General features: G+C 48.2%; 1 protein-coding gene across 1 annotated transcript in view; it reads left to right on the top strand.

The window, feature by feature from the left end:
• The first annotated feature begins 273 nt into the window (after positions 1 to 273).
• The window catches only part of LOC144138401 (carbohydrate sulfotransferase 8-like), a 31,908-nt gene continuing 16,858 nt past the window's right edge, over positions 274 to 15,323 (top strand). Inside the window, exons 1-2 of the mRNA XM_077670666.1 lie at positions 274 to 661; positions 8,026 to 8,241. Of these exons, the coding sequence (XP_077526792.1) occupies positions 551 to 661; positions 8,026 to 8,241 (327 nt within the window). The 5' untranslated portion in view covers positions 274 to 550. The remainder of the gene's footprint in view (positions 662 to 8,025; positions 8,242 to 15,323) is intronic.

The raw sequence follows: 15,323 nt of genomic DNA, 5'->3' as shown, positions 1-15,323 counted from the left end.
AAGGAACGGCTTTAATTTTTGTTCTTACGTACACAAACAGCTGTTGACCGTGCCCGGTTCTCCAGGCCCGCACCTTGTGTTCAACAATGTGCTCTACCGGTACTCGCAGAGCATCTTACAAAACAAGCCCTTGTAAAACAAGGGCCACAAAACGCCACTTTCATGAAAGAGCACCTTTTGTACGACACAAGTCTACCCGACACAACATGACCGCTTCTCGCACACAACCGTTCTTCTGAAACATCCGATGTCTACATTGCACAAGCAAGACGCCAACCAGGCGCGAACAATCGAGTGATCGATAACGCGCGCTTCCAGCGAGGCCCCTGGAAGACGTCGACGGCCTTCTTCGCGACGCCAGTTTTGAAATCGAGCGCGCGTACCCGCTTTCCCACGCGGCCCGTGGGAGAGATATGGCACGTGACAGGTTAGGCGAGTCGCTTCGGGCAAGTCGTGAGGATGCAGCAGCAGGCGCGCAACGCGCAGGCCGGGTCAAAGCAACGACGGCGGCGGCTGCCGTGCGGGGTGCAGTCAAGGTACATGCAGACGCATGAGGAAAGCCGCGCTATGGTTCTCGCTAGCGGCTCTGTTGCTCGTCGCCGCTGCTTGGCTCCGTCACACCAGACGCCGCCATCACAGCAGCGACAACCTGGATGACAAGGTAGGTGCTGTGAGCTGAACCGTAGTACCGTAGTACCGTAATACCGTAGGTGTAGCAGCGGAACAAACTCCGACGTCGTTGCCAGCGGACACCATGTGATTCTGCCGCCGCGGGCGGGTGATTCGTGAACGACTTCGTTGACGAGGGTCAGCTTCTCCTATTGACCCTACGGAGTATTACGCTGATACAACTGTGTCTCGCACGTGACGTTCGCGCGTGCACTCGCGCTGTGCTCAGGTCAAACTATTCACTAGAAAGGCTCTCTCGCGACGGTAAATTGCGGATCTGGTTTCCGCGCTCTCGCAATATATACGTGCAACGCGAAAGCTGGAAGTTTTGCGCGCACGCGCTCTTGTCTGAAAAATGTTCTTCGCTTTTAACGGTGAAGATGACAAAGACCTTGCCGTATTTTTAACAGTAGAGTTGTATGGGCCGCAACAAATCCGTCCGGCGTAGACAGAAAACCCCGAACGCACGTGAGCGCGTGCCTCGCAGCGACCGCTCGGCGTCGTCCAGGATTGCGCGTGTGCTTACGCCACATGAAGAGCTCCCGCCTTTTTCGTCGTCGTCGTGTAGCAACCGGCGTGCCACGGGTACACCGCGCCTAGTATCGTCACGACGAATCTGTCAAGCCAACGCAACCAAAAGCAAAATCCAAGAAAGGCAAATTTGTTTCCAAGTCAAAAGCTGCAGTTGCTGAGTTATTGGTGCTCTGAGTTATTGGAGTTATTGGTGCTCTCTGAGTTATTGGTGCTCTTAAAGTTCTCCAGTGGAATTGTCCCTCTGTTTCAGCCGGCTTTGCTGATTTACTTTCTCCCAGTTTTCCCAGAGGTAATTTTGCTCCAGGAAACTTAGCTGCGCAGATACCAAAAGTTTGGTCGTCAGTCTAGACTTGGGAGCCTACATCTTCCCGAGATGGCAGTCTGCTAATTTTGATATCTACAAAGTTTGCCCACAACACGAAAGTGTGAAATTTTAGTGTTGGAGTTAAAGCTACCAGGTTGTCTCCCATTCTCGTTGGCCAATGTTTACTTTCCTATATCGGTGTCATTGATTCCGAACCACTTGATTTGGCTATTACTTCGGCTGTGCCTCCCATTATTTTTGCGGGATTCTTTAATTCCCATCATGGGACCTGAGGATTCCGCACGAATTGCTGCGGTCATCGCTTGTTGGAACGTACTTCAGTGGTCTAACGCAATCTATTGGATTTAACTATCTCTTCCATGGATGTTTCACCCTACTTCGGTCGGCTGTGGACGGCGGGTCTAGTAGTGACCATATCCTTATAGTAGTTGAAATAATGTGAAATCATCGACGGAGTCGCACTTTCGTAAACTATTATAAGTTCTAAGCCTCTCTGAAGGAGGCCATATCTTCTCTACGCACCGAAAACCCAGCTGAACGTACAGGCCTTTGCGTCGCCCTTACCACTTCGGCTCAGCCCTCGTTGTTTGAAGTCCTGGCAAAGAAGTCTGGATCGCCTAGCCCTGGTGGAACGAAGAAAGTGGCAGCTTTAGACGCACAAAGGCAGCCTGGAAGAACCTTTGCCATAACCTTTGCCCACTTGACTGGTATAATTTCAAATATTTTTTTGCTATATTCAAACACGCTGCAGGCTTATGACTCCTAGCGCTGTTCGTATCTTTCTAAGCCTAACAATAAGCGAGCGCTTTCCCGATTTCTTCGATCGCGGAAAGCAGCTTCTTCAACAGATAATACAGATTCTTCAGTGATATCTCCAGGTAATCTTTCCGAGTCCCTAGAGTCGATTGCTAGCGGGCTCCAAGCTCATTTTCCCTCTGTTTTAACGTCGTCCTATCCTCCGCATGACGTGGTGGACGACTTTGTAGAGGTAAGATTCTCAGATCTCGCTGACGCCACGAAAAATTGACCGATGCGGCACCGGGCCCGGATGGAGTTACTATTGGTATGCTAAAGCTCTTATTTGATGAGGCTCCTAATCGTTTACTGAATATGGTCAATTACCCTGTCCGTAGGATCCCCGATGTGTGGCGTCTTGGCGAAATGCATCCTATACTTAAGAGTGCTGGGCAGGGCCTCGTGATTGAAAACATCAGGCATATAGCTATTACGTCGAATTCTGTTAAACATAGAACGGATCTTGCAGCGGTGAATTATGCATTTTGTCTTTAGATATATCTTCAGCCCGCGTATATTGGTTTTAGACCTGTTTGTCATATTTGGAGTGCGCATCAGAACCTTGAAATTCGGATTAAACTTGCCCGCTGTTGTAACCAAGTTGCCGCTCTGGTGACCCTGTATATCTCTAAAGCTTCTGACAGCGTGGAATATCCAGTGTTGTTCTCCATGTTAGAAAGATTAAATTTCCCAAGGTACAACTGTCGATGCACAGTTGTCGATGTGCATTTGGGAATCTCTCTGCAAGGTACATCTTAGCATGGCTTCGTTAATTTCTAAGAGGCAGACAGTTCAGTTGTGTATAAGGTAATATTTATTCCTCTCGGCGGCCACAGACTAGAGGTGTACCGCAAGAGGCTGTCCTTTTCCCTATTCTTTTTAACGTCTTCGTAAGCTCGATTGCTGTGGTTCCCGGTGTCTATACATATGTCTATACCGACGATATTGCGTTTTTTGTATCAGGCTCTGATATTCAAGCCCTTTACTTATCAATTCAGTCATATCTGAATATCATTGCCTCCTGGTTAGACAGTATTCATCTTCAGTATAAATGCCAGTAAGTGCTCTTTATTAGTTTTTCCTGTCAGCAGCTCCCTGTCTATATTTCTCTCAGTTACCGTGGCAGTGCATCATTCCGAAGGTTGGCTCTTTCAGATATCTCGGGATGATTTATGCCAGTAATCTAGACTGGAGACCTATAGCTCTCATAGCTGCTAAAGGTGCACGCGCTGTTGCCATGTTGAGGCGTCAAAGTTATAGAAAGAGGGGAATGCGCAGATATGCCCTTCTCATAATATATAAAATGTACGTTCGCCCTATCTTGGGATTCAGCTGTGGGTTGTTATCTCGGTCCGTGGTGTATAAGCTTTATCGTTAGGTTCTTCTGGAGTGACATGCTCTTCACTGCTGCTTAGGGCTACCGAGGTATGCAGCTAATGCCATACTGTATCTTGAAGCGCCCGTTCCTCCTCTGCTAAATAGGTTTCGCATACTTACTGTGGAAACCCTTCTGAGAGCCTATGATTCAGGGTCTAATAGGCTGTAGTCTAAACTTAATTGTGGAGCCAGGTGCGGGTTTTACGCCTCAGTGGCCTGGATCATGCTGCCTGCAAAGTACTTTAGTACATACTAAAGTCTCATTTCCCCGTTAGGTAAATGGATAGGGTAACTCCTCTCCTTCATAGGAGTGCTTCCGTCTCTATAACCCTCCGAAACATCTTCCCCAAAAATACCACACTTCCGCGACTACTCAATGGCCTCATTGAAGATCATTTGGCCTCCATGCAGTGCAGAAGCTGTAATTTACATACATGCCTCTCAGAGCGATGAAAACTCACGAATAGGTACATTTTCCCCCTCCCTTAATTGGTGGTTTTCGGTCTGACTGGTATAGACTTTGTTGTTGTACTCCACGCTGAATTATTGGCAATTGTCTTGGCTTTACGTAAATTGGATGCATCAATTGGATGCATCAATTCAGATTCGCTTTCAGTCTCCTTAGCTCTTATTTCCCCTAAAGATACCCCTATCCAATGCGCGTTTAAATCGCTCCTGCCACCTCATCTTGTTGAAATCCACGTTCCCCAGCAACCACCGGACGTCTGTCGGCCGCCCAACGTACGTCCATTCCGGTTCCAGCGGACGTCCGCTGGATGTCCGTTTCAGAGCCAATGGACATACCATGTACGTCCGTGTGACGTCTGGACTTAACACTTCCGTACATCCATTCGGACGTCCGAAATTGGATACAGTTCGGACGTTCAGTAAAAACTTACAGAATCACAATCGAGAAGCATATGTTCCTACACCGAATACTACACCGCACAACACCAACACATTGCTGGGCCGATAAGTGTACAAAAACACGACAAACTTGCTTCACACGTAATGGGAGCGGTCCTCAATCCTTAAATACTCTTCCTCCAAAAAACATTGTTGGAGTCGGTGAGGTGCTTTAAAAAAGTGAAAAAGAATTGGCTCACACATGAAACTTCTGATATACAAGTCAGGGTGTTGATGTACAAATTTTTTTAAATTGAAAAGCAGAGCAGCTTTTCCGCTTTAGCTTTTATATTCAATTTACGCCATTATTTGATGCTTCGTGGTAACTTTGTATGACCACGGGCGGATGCATCCTTCGGACGTACAAAAAAATCATACCCTTTGTACACCCGTTGCTGGATGTTCACTGTACGTACACAAATGTACATTCGAACATGGACGTACAGTGGCTGTCCAAACGTGGCATTGGACGTTTGGCTGTTTATCGGACGTTCCACGGACGTCCATGGTTGCTTGGGAATCGTTTGGGTACCTGGGCATGCGAGGATCTATTCAAATGAAGCCACTGACTCTCTAGCAAGAATAGCGTTCTCTGGGCCCGTCGTATAGTACATGTTTTTCCGCCAACATCCTTTATCACTGCTGCTAGACACGCTAAAGGTACGAGGACAGCAGGAATCAGGTTTATTTTAGAGCCTCCCCCCCCCCCCCCCTGTTGTCGGTGCCTATGTAGAATACAGCTATGTACTGTGTAGTGTACTATGTTACCTCTTAACTCTTAACAGTGACCACGCCTAGTGTCACAAGATAAGATATAAGAGTACTACAACTGAGGCACGCAAGTCACCAACAGTAGACATTTTGGTGTACCAGTGTTGCCAGATTGCCGCATCTATGGCCTCGCCGCTAACTTCGATCGGTTCGCTCGTTAACAACACTGCCGAAGATGCAGCAAAACGGCATCTTTGGGCTCATGGAGGAAGAAAAAGTTAGGAGACGGCGCTACCGGAGAAGCGTGAAGCCTATACATAAAAAGTAAAATCAAAGTCGGCCCAGGCGTCACTGCACCACGTGACCCCATCGTGCCGCCGCCGCGAGCTCTTCAATTTCGTCTGCTCGAAACTACTCTGCTGCCCGTTGTCGCGAAGCCTGATATATGTTGGTTTTTTTCCCACGGCTTTTGTCTCTCACACATACGCGGCACTCCTGCCCGCACGCGGGCATGAGATCACCGAGCAGACAAATGCAGGAAGGACGGGGAAAAGCTACCGCCAACCAAATACGAGAGAAGCGCCGGAGTCGGATACCGCCGCCGCCGCCGCCGCCGGCCCACCCGACCATGGAGGTCACGTGCTGGGCCGACTTCGGCGGCTTGAGAAAGAGAAACGGCGGAGGGAGCGGTTTCAACGGAGCTGGGCTTGCGAAGGCTAGCTGCGTGACGTCATGCCGTCTCCTAACTTTTTCTTCCTCCATGTTTGGGCTCACCACTTCTTCTGAAATGCTGCTACACGCGTTATCTTTGATTTGCATTCGAAATGACGTCACTCGCACGCATCCACAGAGCAGGGGACAAGCTGAGTCTACCAGAGTTGACCGACTGAAAATGCATAAACCACAATATGGTGGCGCCCACGTACCGTCGCAGTGTAAACAAATGTCACGTGATGCGAACTGGCCAATGATCATGGCGGCGGTCCGGAACAATAGGAGAAAAGAGAAAACTCTATCAAAAACACGGTCTGTGTGGGACTTGCACACACTAGACCACTAGCTTAATGCAAACACCGCCCATAGTATTCCTTATGGACAGAGCGGCAGGAGACGGGAAAAGCACATAAGGCCTGAAAACGGGAGAGAGGGAAGGAGTTACGTAGCAGCTAGGGGTAGCAGAAACCTATCATCTTTTGACGTCGCTGCATCAAAACGAGCAGATATGGGGTCATTTTTTCAATGACCATTCACAGCATTATCTCCCAGCCCCTCGTCCTGGCTACCTGGGTGTGGTTTGCCCTTTGCCTTTCCATGGAGAAAAAACAAAAAAATTCTAGCTGAAGCTGCTGCAAGAATCCAATAAATCCCGGCTGACAGCTAAGGGGAGGATATCGTCCACGTTGTCTTTCCTTCAAACCCTGTCTTGGGCATAACATAAAGTCTTCTCTCTCTCTGTGCACATGTATGTCTGATGCCACTGGTAATTCCCTTTATGGAAGGACCAAGGCTGTTGTATAATATTCCGTTTTAAGATAGGTGTTCTCTCCTACTAATGTGACCTGAAAGATACCAAAGCACCCTTATTTACAAAACCAATGCACAGAATTGAGCTATAACAGAACATTTTACAGTAAAACAACATTACAAGTCTTCCGAAAAAAAATTGAGTGCGCCCAGGGACTTCTGGACTGAGAAGACCACCGCCCCCCCCCCCCCCTCCCATTGCCGTGACTCCAGAACGAATATAAAAAATAGTCCATTCCTCCTCCTCCTGGGCTCAAGCCCACGCCGCGTGCATTCCAAAACCTGCGATTATACCCCTAGGCAATTTTTAAGGGCGAATTAAGCACCGTAAGGCTGAGGCTTGTCCGTCCGGCGTCCGTGCTCACGGCACACCACCGTGTAAGTCGAAACATCTGTGAACAAAAGGTTCACAAAAGGTTAGAGAGAGAGAAACAAAGAGACGCACAGCACCGTGTAAATCGAAACGTCTGGGAACAAAAGGTTCCCAAAAAGGCAAACAAGAACAGAATAAAAGGATCACAATAGGTTAGAGAGAGAGAGAGAGAGAGAGAGAGAGAGAGAGAGAGAGAGAGAGAGAGAGAGAGAGAGAGAGAGAGAGAGAGAGAGAGAGAGAGAGAGAGAGCTCCTAGAGAGCCGTGCTGCGCATGGGCGAGGTCCGAGGAGCATTTGATTAATTTAGATTGGATTGGGTTGGATTGAAATGGATTGGATTGTATTAAATTGAATTGTATTGTATTAGACTGGATTGGAAATCGCTTTATCAGCAGTAAGCACTCTCACGAGTGATTTACGGTAAGAACGATCCCCAGTGCTTTGCCCACTCGTCATGATTCACTTCGTGAAGATGCGTGAATTTGTTAATTGTCTGGTTTTGCCAGAATATGCAAAACAAAAAAGCACTACCACATGCTATTGTGTCAGATTTAAAAAGGCACTGGCCCTCAATGTCCTGTTCAGTCACCCACTCGAGTGGACAAGGCTTAGCTTCTAACACCTCAACTATGTAACAGACATGGAAGCAGAATAGAGGAGTTTATTTAGTGCTCAGAAGAATAGATGGAGTGTTCCAGGCGAACCAGTAGATGGCGCTGGGTGCATGCAGGAAGTGCCTGCCTTGTACCCGCAGGGAAGTGGAATGTCGCGGCTGTTGTAACTTGTAACCGAAGCATTGCGCACGCGTCTAGGAGGAGGGCCACCAGCGACATCTGTTGCAGCAGCAGGCGTCCCGCATACGGATTCTGGAGGAGACGTGCTCCCGCCACGAGCGTGCTCTCCTTGGGCCGCACTACCTGGGCAGCCGCAGCAACCGGCGCCTGGGCCGGCCCACCCACTGCCCGCCCCGCACCTGCCCCATCTTCGTAGACGAGCCTCGCAGGGTGGCCTTCTGCTTCGTGCCAAAGGTGGGCAGTCGACCTTTCAGAGGGAAGCTCTCTCTCTCTGCATGGGCCATGAAGGCAAAACACAAGTGCGGTGTATTAAAAAGACCGCTTTGCACGTACGGCAGCAATGGCACCAATTGTTGTGGCAAACGTCGAGTAAATAATCCAGATATTAATGAAAACAGATGAAGCAGTGGCGACTGCTCAGCCACCTCACAACAATGTCTCTGTGGTGTCACGGAATGCTGCTTGTGCATTTATGTGATTGTGCAACCAAAACCACCGCCAACGGCAATTGTATAGGGGCATTAAGTTTGGTTTGACCATATCACTTGAATGCTGGTGTGCTGTTAACACACTGATGACTATATGGTTTTCTAATGCTGGCCTATATTACGTCACTCCTGCCTATTTTATTTAGGAGTGTTTAATTTAGGAGTGTTTAAATATTTTCTGCGTTTTTTGGTTAAAAAATGTCCTTTGTACCTAGAGCGGGCTGGCCGGGTGAGTTACAAAATACTAGCTCTTTTATACTGAACAAAGTTCTGTTTTGTGTTCATAGCCCCTTCAAGCTTCTCTCTCTGAAGTCAGCAACGCAACTTCACTCAAAATAGACATCGATGTTCTGTAATGCCACTTGCATTTCAAGCTTCAGAAGGAAGCCATTCCCATAATTGTTGTTGTTGTTGCAGCCATTCAGAAGTCCGTTTCTGAAAGTGCCGAAAAAAGCATAGCTGCATTGGGACCATTCAATTCCAAACTCGCTTAAGTGTAGTAATCCATGAAAGATCGTCCCAATGCTGAAAACTAGTGAAGCCAAGGTGCCTTCTGGCATTCTGATGGTCTAGATGTTTTTACCTGTGGGTATGTGCTTCTGCTGTGTAGCAATTGGCAATGACACTATTCCAGATTAAGAATATTGTGGGGCTAAAATTATTTAAATGCAAACCTAATCTTGTCCTGCGTTGACTTCAGCCTGAATTTTTCATTTTATGTTCATCGGCGCCATCACCTACCTCAATCAAAATGCAAAGCACGAAGAATTTAAGTTTCCCTGATCTTAACTTTTTTTTATCTTACAGTGGCAGCTATAATCACCTCAACAAATAACAAGCTATTACTTTATAATGGACAGAATGAACCAGTGCCGGTCTTATAGGTGAGCGACTGGGGCACATATCAGTACAGCCAGCCGTCACTTGAGCTTGCTTATGGGGGATATATCACAGCATAAACGTACCTAAAGCATACAAAACCATCCGAACTGAAATAAATAACAGCCAAAACGGACCTGCAATGGTTGAAAACTACGGCGTAGAAAAATGTTCAACAGAAATAGCCGAAACCGACCTAACAGGGGAAAACCCGCAGTCAGTCAGTGAAAACTTTATTACACACCAGTCAAAAAGGGGGCGTTAGGTGCTCCCTCCCCCCATCAGTCGGCCGGTATCCCTTGGGACTTGGCGGCTTCTAGGGCGAGACCGATGATCTTGCGCTGGGTTTCGGAGGTTCGGCTGAGGAGTAGTGCCTCCCAGGATGCTACGTTTCGGTGCGGTTTCTTGTACGAAGGACACGTCCACACCATGTGGACGAGGTCCGCTCGACCCTTACATTTCTTACATCTTGGATCGACGACTTTGGGATGCCACTTACTATATAGGACTGGGTTCTGGAAAACTCCCGTCTGCAAACGTCTCCAGTAAATCTCCTCTTTTCTACTTAGCTGCGGATCCGCAGGAGGTAGTATCTTCCTCTTTAGTCTATAATATTGCGTAATTTCACTGTAGTCACTCGGCCCTTCGTTCGCCGTCATTTGGGAAGGAGGTTCGGCATGCAAGGCTGAGGCCAACGACTGGACATCAGCAGCGGCGGCGTTGGCGGCGGTTGCCCGGACTGTAAGACCTCGGGCGGTCGCGTGTGCTTTCTCATTCCCAATGAGTCCCCGATGAGCTGGTGTCCACACTAACGTTACCTCTTCGGTTGTAAAGTTTTTTTATGTTTGCGAGGATACTCCAAGCGGCGCTGGAGATCCTCCCTCGGTCGAAATTTCTGATGGCCGATTTAGAGTCGCTCACTATCGTTCTAATTTCCGGCCGGGTCATTGCTAAGGCAATGGCTACCTCCTCGGCCTCCGTCGTGTCCCTACTCAGTAACGTGCAACACGAGACTGGGACCCCGCTTTCAGTAACCGCTACTGCTGCGTAAGCGGTTTTACTCTGATATGCCGCTGCGTCGGTGTAAAGGACGTCCGTCTGTCCACCGTATCTGGTTTGCAAAAACGTACATGAAGCAGTAGCTGAAATTGACCGAAAGGCAATGAAAATACTCGAAATCCCATTTATAATGCATAAAGATGTCATAAATAGATTACATGCATGATAACAAATGTTAATATTCAAATATGACAAACCCTTGAAAATGAAAAAAAAAATGGCAGCGTATCTGCTCCTTTCGTTGCAAATGTCGACAAAAGACGATAGTCTTTATCGACTTTTGCCAAGTAAATGCCTCCCTTCGCCTTCGCGCTCACCTCTCAATTTGTTCCTCTTTCGTCGCGCTCCTCCCAAGGTAAAGACGCCAAAGGTTTGCTTAAATCATTTTAAATTTACCGCGTTCCACTGCTCCAGGCCGTGTCTCGATGCCAACGCTGCCGTACGGCGAAGACGCGCGTGAATCGAGGTGCCCTACTTCAACGTTTATAGAACCGCGTTTCCCTACTCCACGTGCGTTGCAAGAAGAACGTGGAACCTATATAGTGGAACCTTTCGTAACTGTTGCCGGTTGATTTCTTAAAATGGCGCCAGAAGCTATAGTGGCGCGGGCGACAGCAGGCGACTGCGGGGTGAATTTTTTTCCTGCAGTTGATTAAGTATTTAATTTCGCAAAAATCAAGCATGTATGATTTTTTATAAAGGAACACTGCAAATATCACTTCTGTATTAATCTGTGGTTTTATATTTGCGTAATGTCTTGTTCTTCTTCAACAACGTTGACAAGTATGAACATTACACCGGGCTTAGATGGGTAGATTTAGCTATGACTATATAAGACTATTGCGCAGGCATTGTTTTACTTTGGCCGGTTGGCTGAATCGAGTCACAGACAGGCAGACGGACAGGCATACAGACATACAGACAGACCAAAATTTCTGTGTTTAAGTAGCCCAAGAAAGACTCTCGTCTTTAAAAAAGAGGTTACGGGATTTGAACCCAGGTTAGGATGTTTGCTTCTCAAAAGCGGTACTACTGCACTTCGAGACCAAGCGGTTCTGAGCGATCAAATTGAGGGCCACAAGCACGTGGACATAGCTTCAAACATGGCCCTAGATGGCGCCATGCGTCGCTTGGCTGTGCTGACTAGGAAACGCCTATATGCGACCGGGGCGGTAGCACAGTGCGCTAGCGAGTGGGGGCGCCTACCTGCAATGACCCCCCCCCCCCCCCCCTCGTTATCTGCCCCCGGTCTCTTCCGTCTTCCGTCCATCAAAATAAGAGACTTTGGGGGTGCACTTTTAACTGAACAAGAAATCACGTATGTCCAAATCATCGCAAAACGTTGGTGCGGAGGAGAAATTGACCTTCACAGAAACCGCCTGGGCAGGCTCCGGGTGGGGCTTCTGTAATCGCAAACCTAACTCAAGTAGAACGTTTGTCTTACAACACTTTCCGGCTCCCTAACTCATTTCAAGAACAAAACTTCAAAGAGCGTCTTATTTAGTGGCCAGAAAAGTAAGCTTTCCTCAAGCTTGAAAAAAAAAAGTGGCAAGGAATTCAATTGATCTTAATTATTTTGAAGAACAACTTTACTTGTAGTATTGTAACTGCGTGCATTCATTTCGACATAAGTTTGCCCAATGGTCTGGCTGCTCGGAAAAAGAGGTTGCATTTCCTTGGTGTGGTGTTATGTTACAGCCCGGGTTGGTTCTATTTGAGAGAGAGAGAGAGAGAGAGAGAGAGAGAGAGAGAGAGAGAGAGAGAGAGAGAGAGAGAGAATTTTTATTTATTGACCAGAGGCTGATATTATGGGCCTCGCCCCGTGGAACACATCCCTAGTCTGGGATCCCTTGACTTCGATTGAATCTCCTCTCTCCTGTGTTGCAAAGAGACTGTGGAAAACTTTCTTATGGCAACCTGTTGCTACAACTGTCTCCTACGCACATTTCTAAACAGGCTATTTGTCAAATAAAGATAGAAATGCTAAAATTACTGGCGTGTGGTGAAATTTTTCAAAGAGGAACAGAAAAGACGAAAAATGCGCTTGTAATTGCAAGAGAAAGCCTAATTTCCGTATTACGGCATAGTGGTATCAACATCACTATTATCACCATTCACATCCTTCGATTATCATCAGCAGTGGTGCGTGGCCTCCTGCGTCGGCTGTGAAACGCGAGAGATCGAACACGACTGTGGCGTGAGCGGTCGCTTGTCATCGCCGCTACTAATTGAGGCCGGCTTACGCACCTTCAATAAAAGTAGGAGGCCACAGTCCACGGCTCCTTCCTACAAAGCTAAAGAAACCTGACCTCTCCAATCAAACCTCTCACAGTCTATAACCTTATTTGAGCAAGTTGAGCTCATATTCACAATAATAACTTCGCCCTGCTAGACTTCCGACCATTTGTGTGCAGAAAGCTGGTTCGCAAAACTTTCTTTAGCCCAGCACCCTTATTTAGCACCGAATAAATTCATGATAAATATAATATCTTGGACATTTTCTACATAAAAGCTAATATATACCTGAACTCCACAGTCACACAGTTTAACGGTTAGACTTTGTCCTTCTGTCAGTGGGTACGTGATTTGGAGTATCTACTGAAAACTAAGGTGCACCTATTACTTCGGCAGGCATTTTCAGATAATGAATGACAGCCTACTATTGTCCCTGAAGAAGAAAGTGTATGACAGCTGCATCTTACCGGTACTCACCTACGGGGCAGAAACATGGAGGCTCACTAAGAGTACTGACACGAAATTTCGCGCTTTCAGGTTTTATGCTGTAAAGAATACTGGCCCAGTAATTACGAAAATCTAACCGAAAGCCGTCAGCCGCCAGCATAGCGTTTATTACAACCAGTTTCAAATTCGGTCGCCGCGCGGGAAAATGGCCGTTCGAAGGCCAGTCTGCAAGCGGGCCAGCCTTACGTCACGGTCTCACCCGTGACGTCAGGGACGTTCGTCGCATCGTCTTCCGCACTCGCCCGCGCAGTCGACATGTCGTCTGAATCGTCAGACTCGGATGAGTCGCTGCCACCCGACAGACAGAGCAACTTTATTTGGCCAGACGATTAGGCCGGCGATGTCTTCGCCGTCGTCCGTTTTTTTAATATCACTGTGGCTAGAACCGGCGCAGACCGTGATAGCAACAGCTTGTCGCCACTCTTATAATCAATATGTTCGCGAAAAAGAAGTTCCACATGCGAGAAAGTAGATGTTAGTGTGGTGAAAAACTGTGCTAGGGGTTGTTATCAGCGCTGAATTTAAAAGCGGCGTTCAGATATATGCCGCGATGGTAAGCCTACGCTGACGGGCAGCGGAGGTTCGGCGCTCTGACCCAGCACTGCCGGCACCGCGGTGCGGCGAGCGGCCGAAAGATGCCGCCACCTGCGCGCTAGATGTCTTGATCACCGATCGCTGAAACGGGAATTATCGCCAAAATAAAGCTCTATATACGAAAAAGGGGAGCCACCTGCGCGCTAGATGTCTTGATCACCGATCGCTGAAACGGGAATTATCGCCAAAATAAAGATATATATGCGAAAAAGGGGATGATAGTGGATTGAAAAGTTGTGTGAGGGATGGCCATTCGCAGTTGTACAGATACCGGCGATCAAATATTCGCCACGATACTAAGCCTAAAGTTCCCAACACCCAAGCTGAACAGAGCAACGCCGAGCCCGCTGGCTTGGGCGACAGTTCTTGCGGCCGCCGCCGCGCACGAAATCAGTCCACGTTTAGCGCTGCATGTCGTCGCGTGGAAAATTATGCATCTTGGCGTCGTCGTCGATTTGCTCGGAGAGGCTTCCACGAGCAGTACTTCGCATTCCGCGAGCTTGCCATAGTACAACTTGGGCGAGCTCGGCGACGCGCACCGCCGCGTCGCCGCGGTGCGCGTCGACATCGCGCACCGCGCGGTGCCGGCACCGCGCAGTTTTTGGCACCAGTGCAAGGCAACACCATGCGCCGGCCACGAACTGAAGAGCAAAGACGTCGAACACGCAAAGTGCGCAAACTTTACAAGCATTGCTCACACAGCTACACGCACGTCTCCTGCCCAAACGAATACCACCGACAACAGCAGCGCAGGATATCCGGTTCCGAAAACGACTATATGACGTCACCCTGAACCGGCCAGACACGCCGGCCGATGTTTCGTCACGCCGAAAGCGAATTCGCTAGTGCTGCTGATTTGTGGAAGCTCGCGACCGGAACAATCAAACTCGATTTTAGATGTGATTGCGGCCTCGGATCGCTGCAAAAATTTCTGTGAGGCATCTGCACAAACTACTGAAGCCAATTATATCATTTTATAGGCGTCAAAATTTGGTGTCAGTACTCCTTTAAATTGAGGACGACTCAGCGAGCAATGGAACGGAAGATGATAGGTGTAACATTAAAGGAGTACTGACACCAAATTTTTACGCCATGTTTTTATTGCTTAGATCGATGCCTACGGGGCTAACTATCATGAAACAGTAGTTCAAATACATCAGCGGACGATAAATGAGGAACTATAACGCAGCGAAAACCGCCGTCAACGGCTGCCATTTCAAAAAGCCTGGAGTTCGCGGGCGGCCAAAAGTACGCTAGGACGTCACGGTTTCCGCTGAACAGGGCCGGCGCTATCACGTGTGTATGCGAAAACCTGTGACGCCTCATCCACACGCCAGACGGTTGCGCCTTGCCGGGTGGACGTTACGGAGTAGGGGAGCACGCGGCTACGTCACCTCGTTTGCTCTACCACACCCTGATGTTATACGATGTCGATTTCGGTGGAAGCCTCCAGCACAGCAGTCTCGTCGGCGCTACATTTGCAATCAATTTAGGATATGTCCCACGCGACGCATGCTGTTCATACTTTACGCAGGGTGTCCTGGTGGGTAAAGG

This window comes from Haemaphysalis longicornis, unplaced genomic scaffold (genome assembly GCF_048455015.1).
Source record: "Haemaphysalis longicornis isolate Haplotype H1 unplaced genomic scaffold, Haemaphysalis longicornis Haplotype H1 scaffold_5, whole genome shotgun sequence".
NCBI classification, from domain to species: domain Eukaryota; kingdom Metazoa; phylum Arthropoda; class Arachnida; order Ixodida; family Ixodidae; genus Haemaphysalis; species Haemaphysalis longicornis.
This window is presented reverse-complemented; position numbering and strand designations above follow the sequence as displayed.